The sequence below is a fragment of the Aptenodytes patagonicus genome, chromosome 16, assembly GCF_965638725.1.
Source record: "Aptenodytes patagonicus chromosome 16, bAptPat1.pri.cur, whole genome shotgun sequence".
NCBI lineage: Eukaryota > Metazoa > Chordata > Aves > Sphenisciformes > Spheniscidae > Aptenodytes > Aptenodytes patagonicus.
Genome location: NC_134964.1, coordinates 1,142,369 through 1,156,086, shown reverse-complemented (window position 1 = coordinate 1,156,086; position 13,718 = coordinate 1,142,369). Strand labels below are relative to the sequence as shown.

The following is a 13,718-nucleotide window of genomic DNA, read 5'->3' as shown; positions in this document are numbered from 1 at the left end:
AACCCACCGAACAAAGAGCAATGATAAGGCTCGCCGTGGCACGCTCGCCCCTCTTCCCTGCAATGACAGTCCTTAGCGGAGGCAGGATTTTTCCAGGATTAGCCTTTTTTTTATTTAAGGATTTTTGCATGTTACATTTTTGGACACACAAATGTTAAAATGATCAATCCTATGTGTATGCACGCGCTCACACCCACAGCCCGTGCTGTCTCTCTTAGGGTATTTATTCATACGCATATATACAGTGGCCTGGCGGAAAATGTTTTCCGTGGTTTGAAAGAATGCTCTGAAAGGGTCAAATTGAGAAATGCCTTTAAAGAGTGCCCACTCTGTGTGTCTGTCTCTGTGCATTTTGGTTTCAGCAGCTTTGTGTCTGTGTCACATAGTCTGTAGACTGTGTATTGCACTTTTCTACTTTGAATTTTGTTCTGACTCCTCTTACTTTACTATCTCACCTATAAAAACAGGATTTCTGATGATAAGCAATAAATTACTGCATATGTTCAGGTGTAAAGGATTTTCAAAAGCAAGACAGCTGGCAGCACACCGCTGTCCTTCTGCCTTGGACTTTTTGTGATAGACAATATATTGATTAAAACAAATATAGGAAAGTGCAATGGAATGAGGGTGTTTGCTGACCTTGTTCTGATGAAAGAAAAGTCGTTTCGGAGTGAGACTGTGCCTTGAGCTTTTGCAGGGACCTGTTGTCCTGGGCATAGGATCAAGGGAGTTTTTCTCTCAAGTAAGGATTGCAAGTAGGTAGTAGTTGCCATTTAAAAACGAGGTACAATCCAAAGAAAACTGCTAGGAAAATTTCAATTAAAAGAAGCAAATTCATAAGGCATAGATTGGTTAAATGTGCACAATTGTAAATATAGACAATAATTTACAGGCTTTTCTCTTGAAATATTAGTGCTCCTATGAGGAGACAAGAGTGTGACTTACTTATAATGACTTACCATAACATTTCCATACTGTAAATGAGACAGATTAAGTTGACATTATATATTACTTAGCTGTGTACCAATTAGCTAAACAAATGCTATGAATTCCGTCATTTATGATGGAAGCTACATAAAAATTGTATAATTACTGCAGTGAGTCATCTAGTTAAATGGCACTCCTATATGGACGAATTGATTTCAATGCAAGATTAATAGCCTTTTGCTGCTGTTTTACGTGCTTGCCAAAGACCATACTACATTGTTGCTAAGCATCATTAATGGATTAAAATAAGGGTTCTGCATAATTCCTACGGTGTATCTTCAAACAGCTTGTTTAGTTTGTGCACTAGCCTAGCGCTTGTTAGCCCTACGTAACACACAGGTCTGGAAGGCTGACACGTGTGAAGGAGGTTAATGCAATCCTAGGAACTCTTTCAAAAGCTCACAGGTTTTCTTGTGGATGACTTCGCGGAGTTTCCGCACGCGCCGGATGCTGGAGGTCCCCACAAAGCTGTCTGGCTGTAGGACAGCCATGCCGTTGTGGACATCTCCCATGATGATGAGCTGGCCATCCACTGTGGTCATGTTGGGACACGGGCAGCTCCAGTCCATGTTCAAAAGCGTGATTTCTAGTGGTTCCTTCCCCAGGAATTTTAATCCCATTTTTTCATCTTTTAGAATCTCCTCCACTGTCACCAGGGCATGTCCTGAGTCTTGGTCTTCGGTCAGCTCTGTTATACGGCCCAGGATAACAAAGTCGCTTTTGCAGAAGCTTGTCACCAGCTTTTGGCGTGGTTTGCAAGCTTTGCAGTGCGTGTTCTTCGGGAAAGGGCACATCTCTTCGCAGGCCTCCCGGCTCTCAAAGTTGTTCTCGTTGCCTCCACACCCGCCATAAATGAAGGACTGGCACTGCTTTGTCAAGCTGTTATAGGCCCATCTGGGCTCATAGGCTTTGCAGTGACCTTGGAGGGCTGGCAGATTGCAAATGTTGATTGGGCCGTTCATGCACGTTAACATACAGTTCTCGTAGGTCTCGAAGTGGTTGAGGTTGCTGTTACAGTTCCCATAGATGAAAGTAAAGCAGTTGTTTTTCTTTGCATCATAGTACCACCTGGTCTGCTCTTCCCCACAGTCTTCGCTGTCTGGTTGCTTCAGGCACTCATCGGTTGGAAAATGTGTTTTGTTTTGGGAAGCTTCTTTGGATGTAGGTTCTCCTTTGATGACTGACAAAGGGAAATCAGCCCTGAGAAGGCCACCGCTGTTTTTGGCGGTGCAGGTGTAGATGCCTGCGTCTTGGAGCTGGGTGTTGTAGATGACCAGTTGGGCGATGTTGGTGACCACGACGTTCCCTCTGACATGATTTGGCTTCATAATGACTTTGTCTTTCCCATCAACCTGCTTCTCCCATGTGATTTCTGGCTTGGGTCTCCCTGTGACATCACAGAGGAAGCTGACGGTCTCTCCCACGTAGACGGACTGATGGACGGGGTTGTTCACTAGAGCAGGTGGCAAGATATCAATGACTGTTGTCTCGGAATAGGCAGTAGTAGGGCGAGCTGTTGTTTCTGGTGGGATAGGGCTGGTGTTTGGCCAGGTAAGATGGTACCTACAGGTGACTACATTCAGTGTAATGCCTTTGATGCAAGCTTCTGCATCCATGTAGCACTTGTTGTAGTAGGTGAGCCCGTCAGAGGCGCAGGTGAAGCTCGGCTCCTTCTCACACCTGTCCTTGCACTTGCAGACAGGTTGCCCGTCCCAGATGTCACACTCTGAGCCTTGCTGGATGCACATGAAACGGTCACAGGTTGCCTCTTTGGGCATTCCCACCGGCCCTTTTTTCCCCTTGACGTCCATGTACCGAGCCGCCACGCAACTCTTCGTTCCACAGACATTGGGGCAGCACTTCTCAAAGGTCTCGCACTCCTGCGGGGAAAGAAAATAACCCGATCGTTACTGGGGACAAAGCAAAGTCCTTTTTAGAGACCCAGCAAGCAGGGAGCCCAGATACTTTCAAGGTGTTAGCTCAGGGGACCCGGTCTGCCACAGATGTCTGCGGTCCAAAACTCGGTGTCCCCACTGGCAACAAGTGGAAACATCCCTCCAGCATCTCCTGAGAGGTGTCTAAACACACAGGGGTTTCTGAAGTGCTTCAGGAGAAGACTCTAGAGAAGGAAAATTTATTTCTATTTCTTAAACACTAACCTCATCATAAATCTTTCCTAGAGTCACATGGACTGCTTGACTACCGAACCAACAACCCCCCTTCCGCGCTCTCCAAAATGCCTGAGGACAAGCCCTGAGAAACAAGAGCGGATGGAAGGTCTTATCATATGGCTGTAGGCAGTAATCCTTCTTATTTTCCACAGAAGTATGTAAAGTATTATTTGAATTCCCTGAGACTAACAACCTCTTGGAGGTGAAACTGCCAAGGATTTGTAGTTGTTCACATTGTAGAGGAAATAATGGAATATCTCAAAAGTAAGGAAATTCTTGCTCCAAAAATAATTTTTTCTATGGTATTTAGAAAAACAACCCCAAACCAGCTCATTATGGTTTCTCTGTCCTATTTTAGTCCTATTTTCAAATGCAGCATCGCTCTTCTAGTGATTTATTACACCCCATCTCAGCTACAGTCAGCTCTAAATTGCGGTTAATTTTAGCAGAATTTTCATCTTCTGTGCAGAGAAGGTATTTGATGTGTGTGATCACAGCCGCTGTGTTGTTATGGATTACTTTAAGGGACCACGAACGCTGCTACCATGTACACAACGGGGCACGCTTCCACCGTGTGTTAAACCTCTACAACCCCCCCGAAATCCAACGGCTTTCTCCATAAGTGAGAACAAAATGTTTTTTAAGCTACCAAACTAAATAGCTTCCCCTGAGTCCAGTATCCTTTCCTTATTGGGAAAAAGATGACCTAATAACATAACTCTTTCCCCACTTCCAGCTGCACATTACTAGGTTTCCGAAGCAAAGTTAGAAACCAGAACGGGTAACGTTTTCGGCTGAGGTTAAGGAGCGTGGCTTTAGCAAAGTTGGTGGCAGAGTCCTTGGCTGCTTGCAGACCACTCACTCCATGCAAGGTCCCAGGACTCTGTGCTGCCACAAGGCAAAAGCAAATATTTTTAGCCAGTGGCTCCTGGCTTTCAGGTTTTGACCAGTAAATTATTAAAACAACATCCTCTGCTGCTGCTGCTGGGTTTTTGCAAGTGTTTTAATATTCATTGCTGCACCTGGTAGTTGAAATAAAGGGGGCTTATTTGGGAATGGCAGAAGTAAAAACAGCACCTTCATTCATAACACATGGGATCCATCTGAGCAAATCTCTTTGTTTACTCGATGGCCAGCCTTTTTCTCTATTCTCACACACACACACACACTCTTTTTAGCCTTGCAGAAACAACCTGGCTACAGAACATAAACCCAATGACTTTTTTCAGCATGGTACATGTTGCTGTCAGCCTGGTTTGGGCTGCAGGAGCTTCGCCGTTGGACATGATGTAAGAGGCAGGACGAGCAGGTATTTTCAGATGCCAGTGCTGACAGGTTGAAAAATGAATTTTAGGGGTGTAAGCTAAGCACATTTTGAGCTGGGAGCATCACAGAAAACATCTGCCTGGTCATTTTAACCATGCCCCTGTTTTGCACTCCAAGCACGCTTTGTGTTTCAAGTGCAGCAAAGGCTGACAATTTACGTGTTAAATCAAACCATTTAATACAGAATTCCTCCCAGGAATATAAAGCATTGATGATGACCACCAACAACAAAGAGCATGGTGACACTGCTAAAATACTATGGATTGACCCCAAGGCATGCTGAGTTCTGGAATATCAAATTCGGACGTTTCTTTTGACAAGAAAGCAAGGAAAATGATGAAACAGAGCAAGCGCTGTACCCACATCAGCATAAGTGACAGTTGCCACACACCTCCCCACTTAACTGATAACTCATCAAACCTCTTCTATTTTGTATAGGTCACGGGTCAATTAAATACGTGCGCTGTCTGCATCAAGTCCTGCACGGTGCTGGCGCCTTTCTATCTGGAACAGAAACAGACTGCGGTGCAAACAAACCCGCCGACAAACCCCATCGCCCACGACACAGAGAGATAAAAATGTGCATCACTCACCAGATCAGCTTCACACTCTCTCTTGCAAGTGCTCTGCGCGTCTACCCACAGGTTGGGGTTCATGTCATTGGGGCATATCCCAGCGTGGGAATACCGGATTGGAGGTAGAGCTCTCCCTTTCAGAGAGACCTCCAGAAGCAAGAGGACACTGCTCTTCCCCAGCAAGATCCACATCCACCGAGTGAACAGCACCAACAACATCTCAGAACTTCTCCAGGGCAATGGCAGTGACCGAGCCGGAGGTAGTTCTCGTTTGCTTGGGGTTGATTTTTTTTTTTTGGTAAGCCTTAAATTTTCGAGGAACCCAAATGCACCTGACTTCTGTAAAAACTTCAGCAAGCTCCTTCGCTGCCTCTGTTGATAGTGCAGTTTGGTCTGGACCTCATTGGATTAAAGGTCCTAGGAAGTTACCCCCTTATTTTAAGAGAAATGCTAATAGTCTGAGCAGAGTTAGCTCTATTTATACCCTGCCTCTGTTAACAAGTCAGAAAAAGTAAACTTGATTTCTTTGACAGGCACACGCTTCCTATGTCCTGGTGGCAGTCAGACAGATTTGTTGCAAGAAAAAAAAGCTGGAAAGAGTTTAAAAGGCTGGAACTGGCACGGTGGGACCCCTGCATGTTTCTGAATGCAGGGAGGCCTTCTTAACCCCTTTAGACCTAAAGTACTTCCCTATGCTAAGAATGGCATTTACTTCTGAAAGAGTACTTGTCTAAATAACACGGACCCGTGGTCAGGGGATTTCCCCACGGCAAGGGGCTACACAATCACTCGCTAAAAGGAACAAGTAATAGGATTGAAGCAATTAAAGCTAGAATATCATATTTTAACAAAGGAAGTAGGGAAGAAATAACTTATTTAAACTTAGGATTGACAAAGCAGTGTGTCTTCATAACTTCTCCTGGGGTTCCTCCGGGCTTTTTTTCTTCTCTTTGGTGGGGAGATTTCCAGGATGCTGGTTTTAATGCTGCCCTCCAACCCTACCAGCAAGATGTTAAAAGTGTCCCTGAATTCCTCCACATTTCCTGACAGCCAGATCCCATTGTACAGTGCATTGCTGACCCCTTTAACAGCGGCAACAAAAAAATAGTAGAAGTTCAACTCTATGGAAACCTGCATAAAGGAATGTACAGCATTTTTGCATTGGGGGGCGGGGGGGAAATTCAGTCAAGCTGAGTTCCTCGTTCCCTGATTATTACAGCAAGGGGCCGATCCTGCTCGTGCTGAACACGTGCCAAAATCCAGAGCCGAGTGGCAGAAGTCAGAGTTGCTCAGCACCTTCCAGGATTAGAGCCTTTGGGCTGAGTTCTGGGCTAGCTTGGATGGATCCTGCACGGCGCTAAGAGCCTCCTGGGAGGACCGGGTAAGTTTGCATCCCACATGGGGTTCAGCAGGGCCGGACCAGCAGCGCTGTGCTTTGGGAGGAGGGAAGGTTACACATCTGTGCCCGGCGCTGAGCGCTGCAAAGCCGGCAGACCCGGGCACAGTCAACCCTTACTTTAGTAAAGTTTTTCCGTTGGGTTCATTAAACCAGGGTTGTTTTTCATGGCTGAGTTTGGGCCTAATTCTCCCCTGAGTGATGATGGCTGCCAACCAGTACAACCAGCAGTGAACTGGGCCACCATGCAGGCGCTGCCCCAGGCCACGGGGCTCCTGCTCCTCCCCTGGGGCAAGGCAGCAGAGCGCAGTGACCTGCTGGCGTTTCCCGAGGATTGCCTCCAAAAGGAAGGGAGAGCAACCTGGAGCTGATCTGCCCTCGGCTGTGGCATTTCTGTGGCAACCCAGGCTTATAAAAGAGGCTCTAGCAGTTTTGATTTGTGTGACCGCATTAATGATATGCACAGTATTTGAATTTCATATGACGTGTGGAGAGAAGTTGTCCAAATTAGCTATTTATAAGGAGCGAAGTCAACTGCCAGGCAGCAGTTTGCAGTTGATTTATTCTCTCTGAAACTTTAGAAACCTGCATGACACTTGTACAAAGTGCGGCTGTGCGCAAAATGTTTTATTCAATACTTGTTTACAAAGACAAACGCAGCACCCTGCGATGCCTAAAAAAGCCAACCAAAAATGACACATTCCCAAGAGGTACTTAAAATTCTTACAGCTCTATTAACAACAAAATCACATGTATTAGTGGTTCTGTTGACTAAACAAAGACACTTTATATTGTAAAACTGACTACAGATAAGCTTTGAAACCAGCTGTATGTGGGGCTCGAAGAGTGCGGGTATCCTGGGCACTGGAGGAGCTGCTGCGATCAGTGGTGGGTCTCACACTAACAGCTGCTGTATGTGCAGGGAATCTGCCCTCGGTCCATGGCATTGCCACCATGTAGCCATGGATAAATCCCTGCCATCCTCAGGGTCCTTTTGGGCTGTTTCACCCCATTATCCCACTGGGCCAGAGGTGGGGAGCTGGTGGGTCCATGGTGCTCTGCAGCTTCCATCCCCACTCCCGGTGCCGCAAAGCCACCTCCTTGCACGCTTTGGCCATGCTGAGCGAGAGACCCACCAGTGTGGGCCCACCCCAGGCGGGACTCCCTTCCACGGAGGGGAATAACACTATCTTGGTTTTTTCCCCCTCCCAGACTAAGGATCCCTTGCCCAGAGGCACATTTCAGCTGCGGGGGAGCAGAGTGGGGCTCTGAAGAATCAGACACTGGTTTGCATCAGACAGACGGAGCAGTCTTCTGCTTTGCTATGTCCTCCTCCATCCAGAGGGATATTCTCCAGGGACAGGTAAGTCCCACCGCGGCCTTCTGCTTTCGGCACCCAGATACCATGTTCAGTGCGCGATGGCCAGGACGGTGGAGCTCAAGGGGCGACAGGTTAATGAGCCCAGCTGAAGGAGCAGTTGCATGGGACATGCAACTCGGCTGATTTAATTGTGTCCCTGTTGCAGGTCAGTGGGGTTGCTCAAAGGAAAGGCCATTTGAATGGCTGGATTTGATGTATTGTCACCTCAAACATTGGGTCAGCACTTGGCACAGCGGAGAGGGGCAGGGAGATCCCATAGGAGCTTGGGAAAAAGGGCAAAGCAATTATCATTAATGACAATGATGGTTTTGTCAGGCCACTGTACTAACTTTATAAATGAGGCACAGGAAACTTGTGTTAACTGAGCAATCAGGCTTTCAGCAAAACATTTGCTTAGGAAGCCTCTTAGGGAATCAAATCCTGGCCTAATCCAATGGAAACCGGACAGATGCTGTGCCCCTCTGACTCCCATCGCTCCAGGAACAGGGAATGCTCAGCCCCATGAAGGATCAGTCCCTTGGCCACTTGAACACAACCGGGAGAGAGAGGAAAACAGTGCCATAAATCTCCCCGTGAATGCGGGCAGGCAGCTCCTGAGGTCAGAGGAGGCAGTGAAGTCTCTGAATAGCCCTCGACAGCTGCTCCGTCCCTGCCAGGACATCCCAGACTTGCTGTTACCCAACCTAAGGAGCACATCCACGAGGGGACACCTCTATGCAGGCTGCCCTGGATTGGCTTGGGGGCAGTGGGGACCCCGGTTGTCCCAGCAGGGACAGCCAAGCTCTGCCTGACTAATGCACTCAATGTCTCCTGGGTTTCACTGAGGGCTGGTTTCTCATCTGGTTTAAATTAGTTTAGCTCCACTGACCTCAAAGATCTGACCAGGTACTCCAGAACTGAATCAGGGTCTTTGTCAAGGTCCCTGGGCATAGTTTTTCTGTTCTTTCTTGTGCATTTTTTTCTTTAATATAAGAAATAAAATAATCCTTATTCTCCATTTCTATGAACAAATCTATTATGAACGCCGAATTTACGGCTTGTCTTGTCTCATCCGTGTCAGATACTGATGTGATAAAGATCTTCCCAAATGAATTCAAGCCTTGGAATAAACCCTGCTACTACCCCAAAATCCCCTTTCTGATCAAGGTATTGATCTGAGTCTGTTGGATGGGGAGCTGGGATGAGCTTTCTCTGGATCTCAGATGGAAAAACCTGAGCCCTGATGGCACAAAGCAACATCCCGGATCTGCTCCCAGCAGTGGGGATATGCGGTCTCTGACCAGCCTGTGTTCCACAGGTGTCCGTCCGACACAACACCACAGTCCTGAAAAGCCCTCCTAGGATGCCCAGGGTCCTGGTTAGGGCTGTTGATCTGGAATTGGCTTAACTGTTGCTGTTTTTTGTAAATGGTAATTTCTTTGCCCTTTTTCTTACTCTTCCCAAGCTCCTATGGGATGTCCCTGCCCTCCTCTGCTGCAGCAAGTGTTGACCCAGTGTTTAGTGTGACCCTTTCTGAGCAAGGAGGGAAATGGGATTATCTGATGCACAGGAAAGCATAATTGTGTTGGTTTTTTTCTTAAACCACTGTTAAAGGAACAGCAAACTGTTGGTCGTATTTATTAGGCAAAACGAGCAATCCTCATCTGGAGTTACTCAGCGGATGGTGGATTGATTTGCTGGTTTTATTGTGGAAGGGCTCTTGGCAGGAACCGTCACCCTGAGATGTTAAACCTCCCATCTCCCATTGATCTCTGCCTCAGCAATGGGGCCCTTCCAGATTCGGCCTCTCGTGCTGTCTGGGCCTGTCGCCACTCGCAGCCGGTTTTGCCAACACAAACACGAACCACCCCCTCTCCAGGCACGGCTGTGATTCATCGCTGCTGGGTGGTAGCTTGGTGGCTGCGGCATCGAGAGCCCTAACACGAGGGCTCCTGGCTGGAGCGGGCACTCGTCTGTGCTGGGGGTGCAATGGATGCCCACGGCACCCACCGCTGGGAGAGGCAAGCCCGGGAGTTGCAGGTTGAACCTACGTGTCTCTGCTGGACCTGTTCTGCTTCTAAGCTTAGCTTAAAGCAAAGACTCTGGTCCTTGAGACCTCCCTCCTCCTCCATGCAGGGCAACCGGGCACAGCAGGACCTGGTACTAACTCCCTGCACCACCCGGGCCAGCAATCTGCCTATTTCTCAAAACAAGGCACTAAAACCTGCCCTGCCTGCAGGGACCCTGATCACGCAGTCAACCCCAAGGACATGCTCTTCTTCAGCCCCACCATCATCATTCATGCTCCTTAGGTGGCTCCTTGTCACTGCACAGATGAAAATGTAATGCCTGAACAGAAAAGTACTTTAAAAAAACAACTCTGTCTCATTTAGAAAGTAATGATGTTCCAGTCTGTATGTAAAGCTTATTGCACTTAAAGCTGATAGCCAGACATTTGAGAGGGAACGTCACTGCCAGATCCCTTTTGGAGTACAGCTGCCAACTGCTTGTCTCAAGCAGTAACGTTGCTTCCAAACCCACACAGAAATCCAGATGATGGCTCGGGACCTCGGCTTTAGCTTGCTTCGGGCTGCAAAGGGCCAAGTCTTCCCCTTCAAGCGATGCCCCGCTCCCATGAACCTCGGCAGGACCTGCTCAGAGTCTGGGCTGCAAGGGACAGCCAGCAAGCCCAGCCTGGATGCCTTCCCACATCCCTTAGAAGGGTGAGCGTCTCACGTTGGCCATGAGGTTGGCCGAGCGAGCAGGATTTTTTGGCAAAATGTGATGCACCTCCGAACATCAAAGCAAAGGCAAAGGCTGCGCTGGCCACATGCTTTGGAAGCACACGCACACGAGCAGGGGCAGATTTGGGCTGAAGGTATGCGATGGTAATTGAGTGCCTGGGTCCTATTTTCAGGGCTATTTGTATGCATAATTAGCAGTGGAAGCCTGTTTCAGTTTCCCCCTAGTTAAGATTTTTGTCAGGGTTCCCTGTAAGCACCCATAACTAACAAGTGCTGGTTTTGACTTCTGAAATAACCCATCTGAGCAGATAACAGCATGTACGGACAGGCTCAGGGAACCAGGGGCATATTTAGAGCAGCGATTGCTCACTGAAATGAGCTGCTGCTTATGTGCACTCTGCCTCACGCGCAGATGCTCAGTAAGCAGAAGTTAATGTAGTTAGACAAAAGGGCTCAGTTTGGGGGGAAAAATCAATAATGTCAGGAAGTTTATTACAGTGTTATGGGCCACCTGCTAGAACTCAGCATTAGGCCTGCGTTACGTTGCGTTTCGGTGAGAGCTGATGGCATTGCACTCAGACAAGGCTAGCGCCAGAATTATTATTTTATGCCTCGGCAGATGGCTTCTGCTCGGGGGTTTTATCTTTGAGTGCAGACATACGACTAATCATCATTTGCTTTCTTTTTCTCTGCTAGCATAAGCTGGGCAGGAAGCAATTGCCAGTTTGATGATGGTTCATTATTGCTAGGTTTATTCTGTCTGAAACAGCACAGCAAGAGGCAAAGAGGGTACAAAGGAAGATAATCAACCAGTTATCAGTGAGATGTGGGGAAAAGCTGGGCTCAGAGGCTTGTCTTTCACTGGCCCATCTCTTTCTCTCTCTCTTTCAGAGGCAAAGCCTTAGATATCCCCTAGATAATTTGGGGAGGCCATGGAGTTGGTATCTTTGGATTGTCAGGATTGCAAAGGTCAAATGTTGGGAATGAGTTCATCCTGCTGTAGAGCAAGAGGGTCTAAGTCACTTCCCAAAGTCCCTTCCAGCCCTGTTCTTTGCTGCCCTCAGTGTGGAGCAAGACCTGCTCCATCAGTTAAGCTTTGAGTTAGGGAAATCTGAGATCTGTAGCGCAACCTGGAAAGTCAAGAAACAGAAATCACAGCCACAGCGGCATCATTGCGCGGCCCACACTTTTCATGTTAGGCCCTCTCAGTTATCTGCTTGCATGGAGTACAGGCTGGACGAGGGTACTATCACACCACACAGACGCACGGCTGCAGCAGAGAGGCTTGAGCACCTCACTTTGTTGCAGGTTTTAGTAACTAGTGGTTAGTTTCATGGCTGGCTTCAGTAACAGCACTTTAGGAAATTCTGGCACCAAATCCATGGTGTGCAAATGGAGATGTTCCCGTGTCTTGCAGCACTGCTGTGGCTGTATAAGCCACAGCACGACAACCTCAGTGTTGAACCAGTACATTTATTGTTGTTGATCTTCATTTTTTCTGCTTGGTTCCAGCTCAATTTGAACGAAAGCTCAGAATAAAAGCGAGGCGCGGGCCTGGTGCGTGCTCAGGCTGAGTGGTCAGCACATCTTTCACCAAAGCCGGTGATATTTCTCCAGGAACGCAAGTTAATTTAGTTCCACATATACTGCTGTGGGAGGCTAATGAATATTATTAAACCCATTGCACAGATTCACTTCAGTCTCCAAATGACCCTAATTTAACCTCCCTTATTTACTTTTAGGAATTTAAAGCTGGAAGGAAATCACTTGCTGAGTATCACACAGCAACAAGCCGTGAGAGGCTGGAGTCCCGAGACCCTGCTTCCAACCCCATGGGTACCACTTGCTTCTCAAAAACCTAATTCAATATACAAATGTCACATTGCTTTTGTTCGTGATGAGATTCAACTTAAATAAACAGTAAGGTTTTAACCTGCTGTGGTAATTTAATTTAAAGCCCTCCCAGCTCTCATCTTTGTTCCTTGAAAACCCGGAGTTTCTCCTGGTTTGTCCTATAAGCCTTAATTCCCTGTGACTTCAGTGTGAAGGTATCATCTCACCGTCACTGTGAGCTGATCCTTTTAGAAAGTTTATGAACCTTTCAGTGGATGAGGTCTGAGCTGAGAGTTTGTAAGGTGAGATAAAACTGCTGCAGATTTGCCTGGGTTTGTGCTTCGTTGTGAGACTTTACCAAACCACTGAATCTGTCAACGTTTGGAAGCCCTCATTGTGGCTGGGAGCCTCTCCAGGAGACGCAGAGCAGCTCCCAGAGACTGGGCTTTTCATCAGCCAACGAGCGTTGGCTTCTCCAGACAACCTGGAAGTCCCAGAGCTCCTCCGAGGGTTTGGTATCCAAAACTTAGCTATAAACAATAATTAATGTTCACAAAATGGAACTATTTCCATTCCTGCAAATATCATGAAATCCCTTTAGCGTCAATTCTGTCTTCTTGGAATTTAAATCTAAATTAGGACAAAATTCTTTTTAACTGAAGAGTTATTGCCTTCGTTTGGCTTTGCTGGTTGCTAGCGGTCCTGGCTGTCGCACAGCACATCCTCTGACCATGCTCAGAGTGTGACCTCTGCCAGGAGCAGTCCCCTGGGTCAGTTGGGCATTTAACAGTCTTTCCAAGAGGTGAACTATTTTGTTTCAGTTTGCCCTGTGTACTCTTTTACCACCAGATGCAAGACATCATACGGTCTGCACTGCTTGAACCCAGATGATGGCCATCAGAAAGAGTTAGTAAATCTCTTCTGGGCCACTGACACCGTAACTCGAAATGCCCAAAGAAGACTAAATGCAGATCTGGTATAAACAGTGTGCTCCTCTCCTGGCATTCATTCGGCAGCAGATCTGAACACAGGCTAGAGATGCAAGTGATGTCTGCAAAGCAGTGATGCTCTACTTCCATTGATCTTAGCAAGCCAATCCTGCCTGCCCTGGCAACGGGCTCTTTGTCTGCATTTAATGGCTTTTTTTCATTGTTGCTCTTCCTGATTTCAGCTAATTCAACGTACATTTTTATTTTGATCTTTTATTATTTGCAGCGTGAAGACTCCACCTGCGGCCTACACCATAGCAGGGTTCACTGAGATGCAGCACTTTCTTTTCCACGGCAGTTTTGAAGATAACTGGTCCTTGATTGCCTGATATGATGG

At 47.3% G+C, this 13,718-nt stretch overlaps 1 protein-coding gene and 1 long non-coding RNA gene across 3 annotated transcripts; one reads left to right on the top strand and one right to left on the bottom strand.

Annotated features, from left to right (window-relative positions):
* Nucleotides 1–1,042: 1,042 nt before the first annotated feature.
* On the bottom strand, nucleotides 1,043–5,306 carry WFIKKN2 (WAP, follistatin/kazal, immunoglobulin, kunitz and netrin domain containing 2). Its single transcript, XM_076353970.1, has 2 exons — nucleotides 5,078–5,306; nucleotides 1,043–2,867 (listed from the first exon to the last, which is right to left on the bottom strand). The coding sequence occupies exons 1-2, from the start codon at nucleotides 5,276–5,278 to the stop codon at nucleotides 1,356–1,358; spliced, it is 1,713 nt and encodes a 570-aa protein (XP_076210085.1). The 5' UTR covers nucleotides 5,279–5,306; the 3' UTR covers nucleotides 1,043–1,355.
* A 999-nt stretch (nucleotides 5,307–6,305) lies between these two features.
* On the top strand, nucleotides 6,306–13,718 carry LOC143167968 (uncharacterized). 2 transcript variants are annotated; one of them, XR_012996638.1, is made up of 3 exons: nucleotides 6,306–6,440; nucleotides 7,668–7,818; nucleotides 13,608–13,718. It is a non-coding gene; the product is annotated as an uncharacterized LOC143167968 (long non-coding RNA). The 2 variants fall into 2 exon arrangements; XR_012996639.1 differs by lacking the exon at nucleotides 6,306–6,440 and adding an exon at nucleotides 7,299–7,343.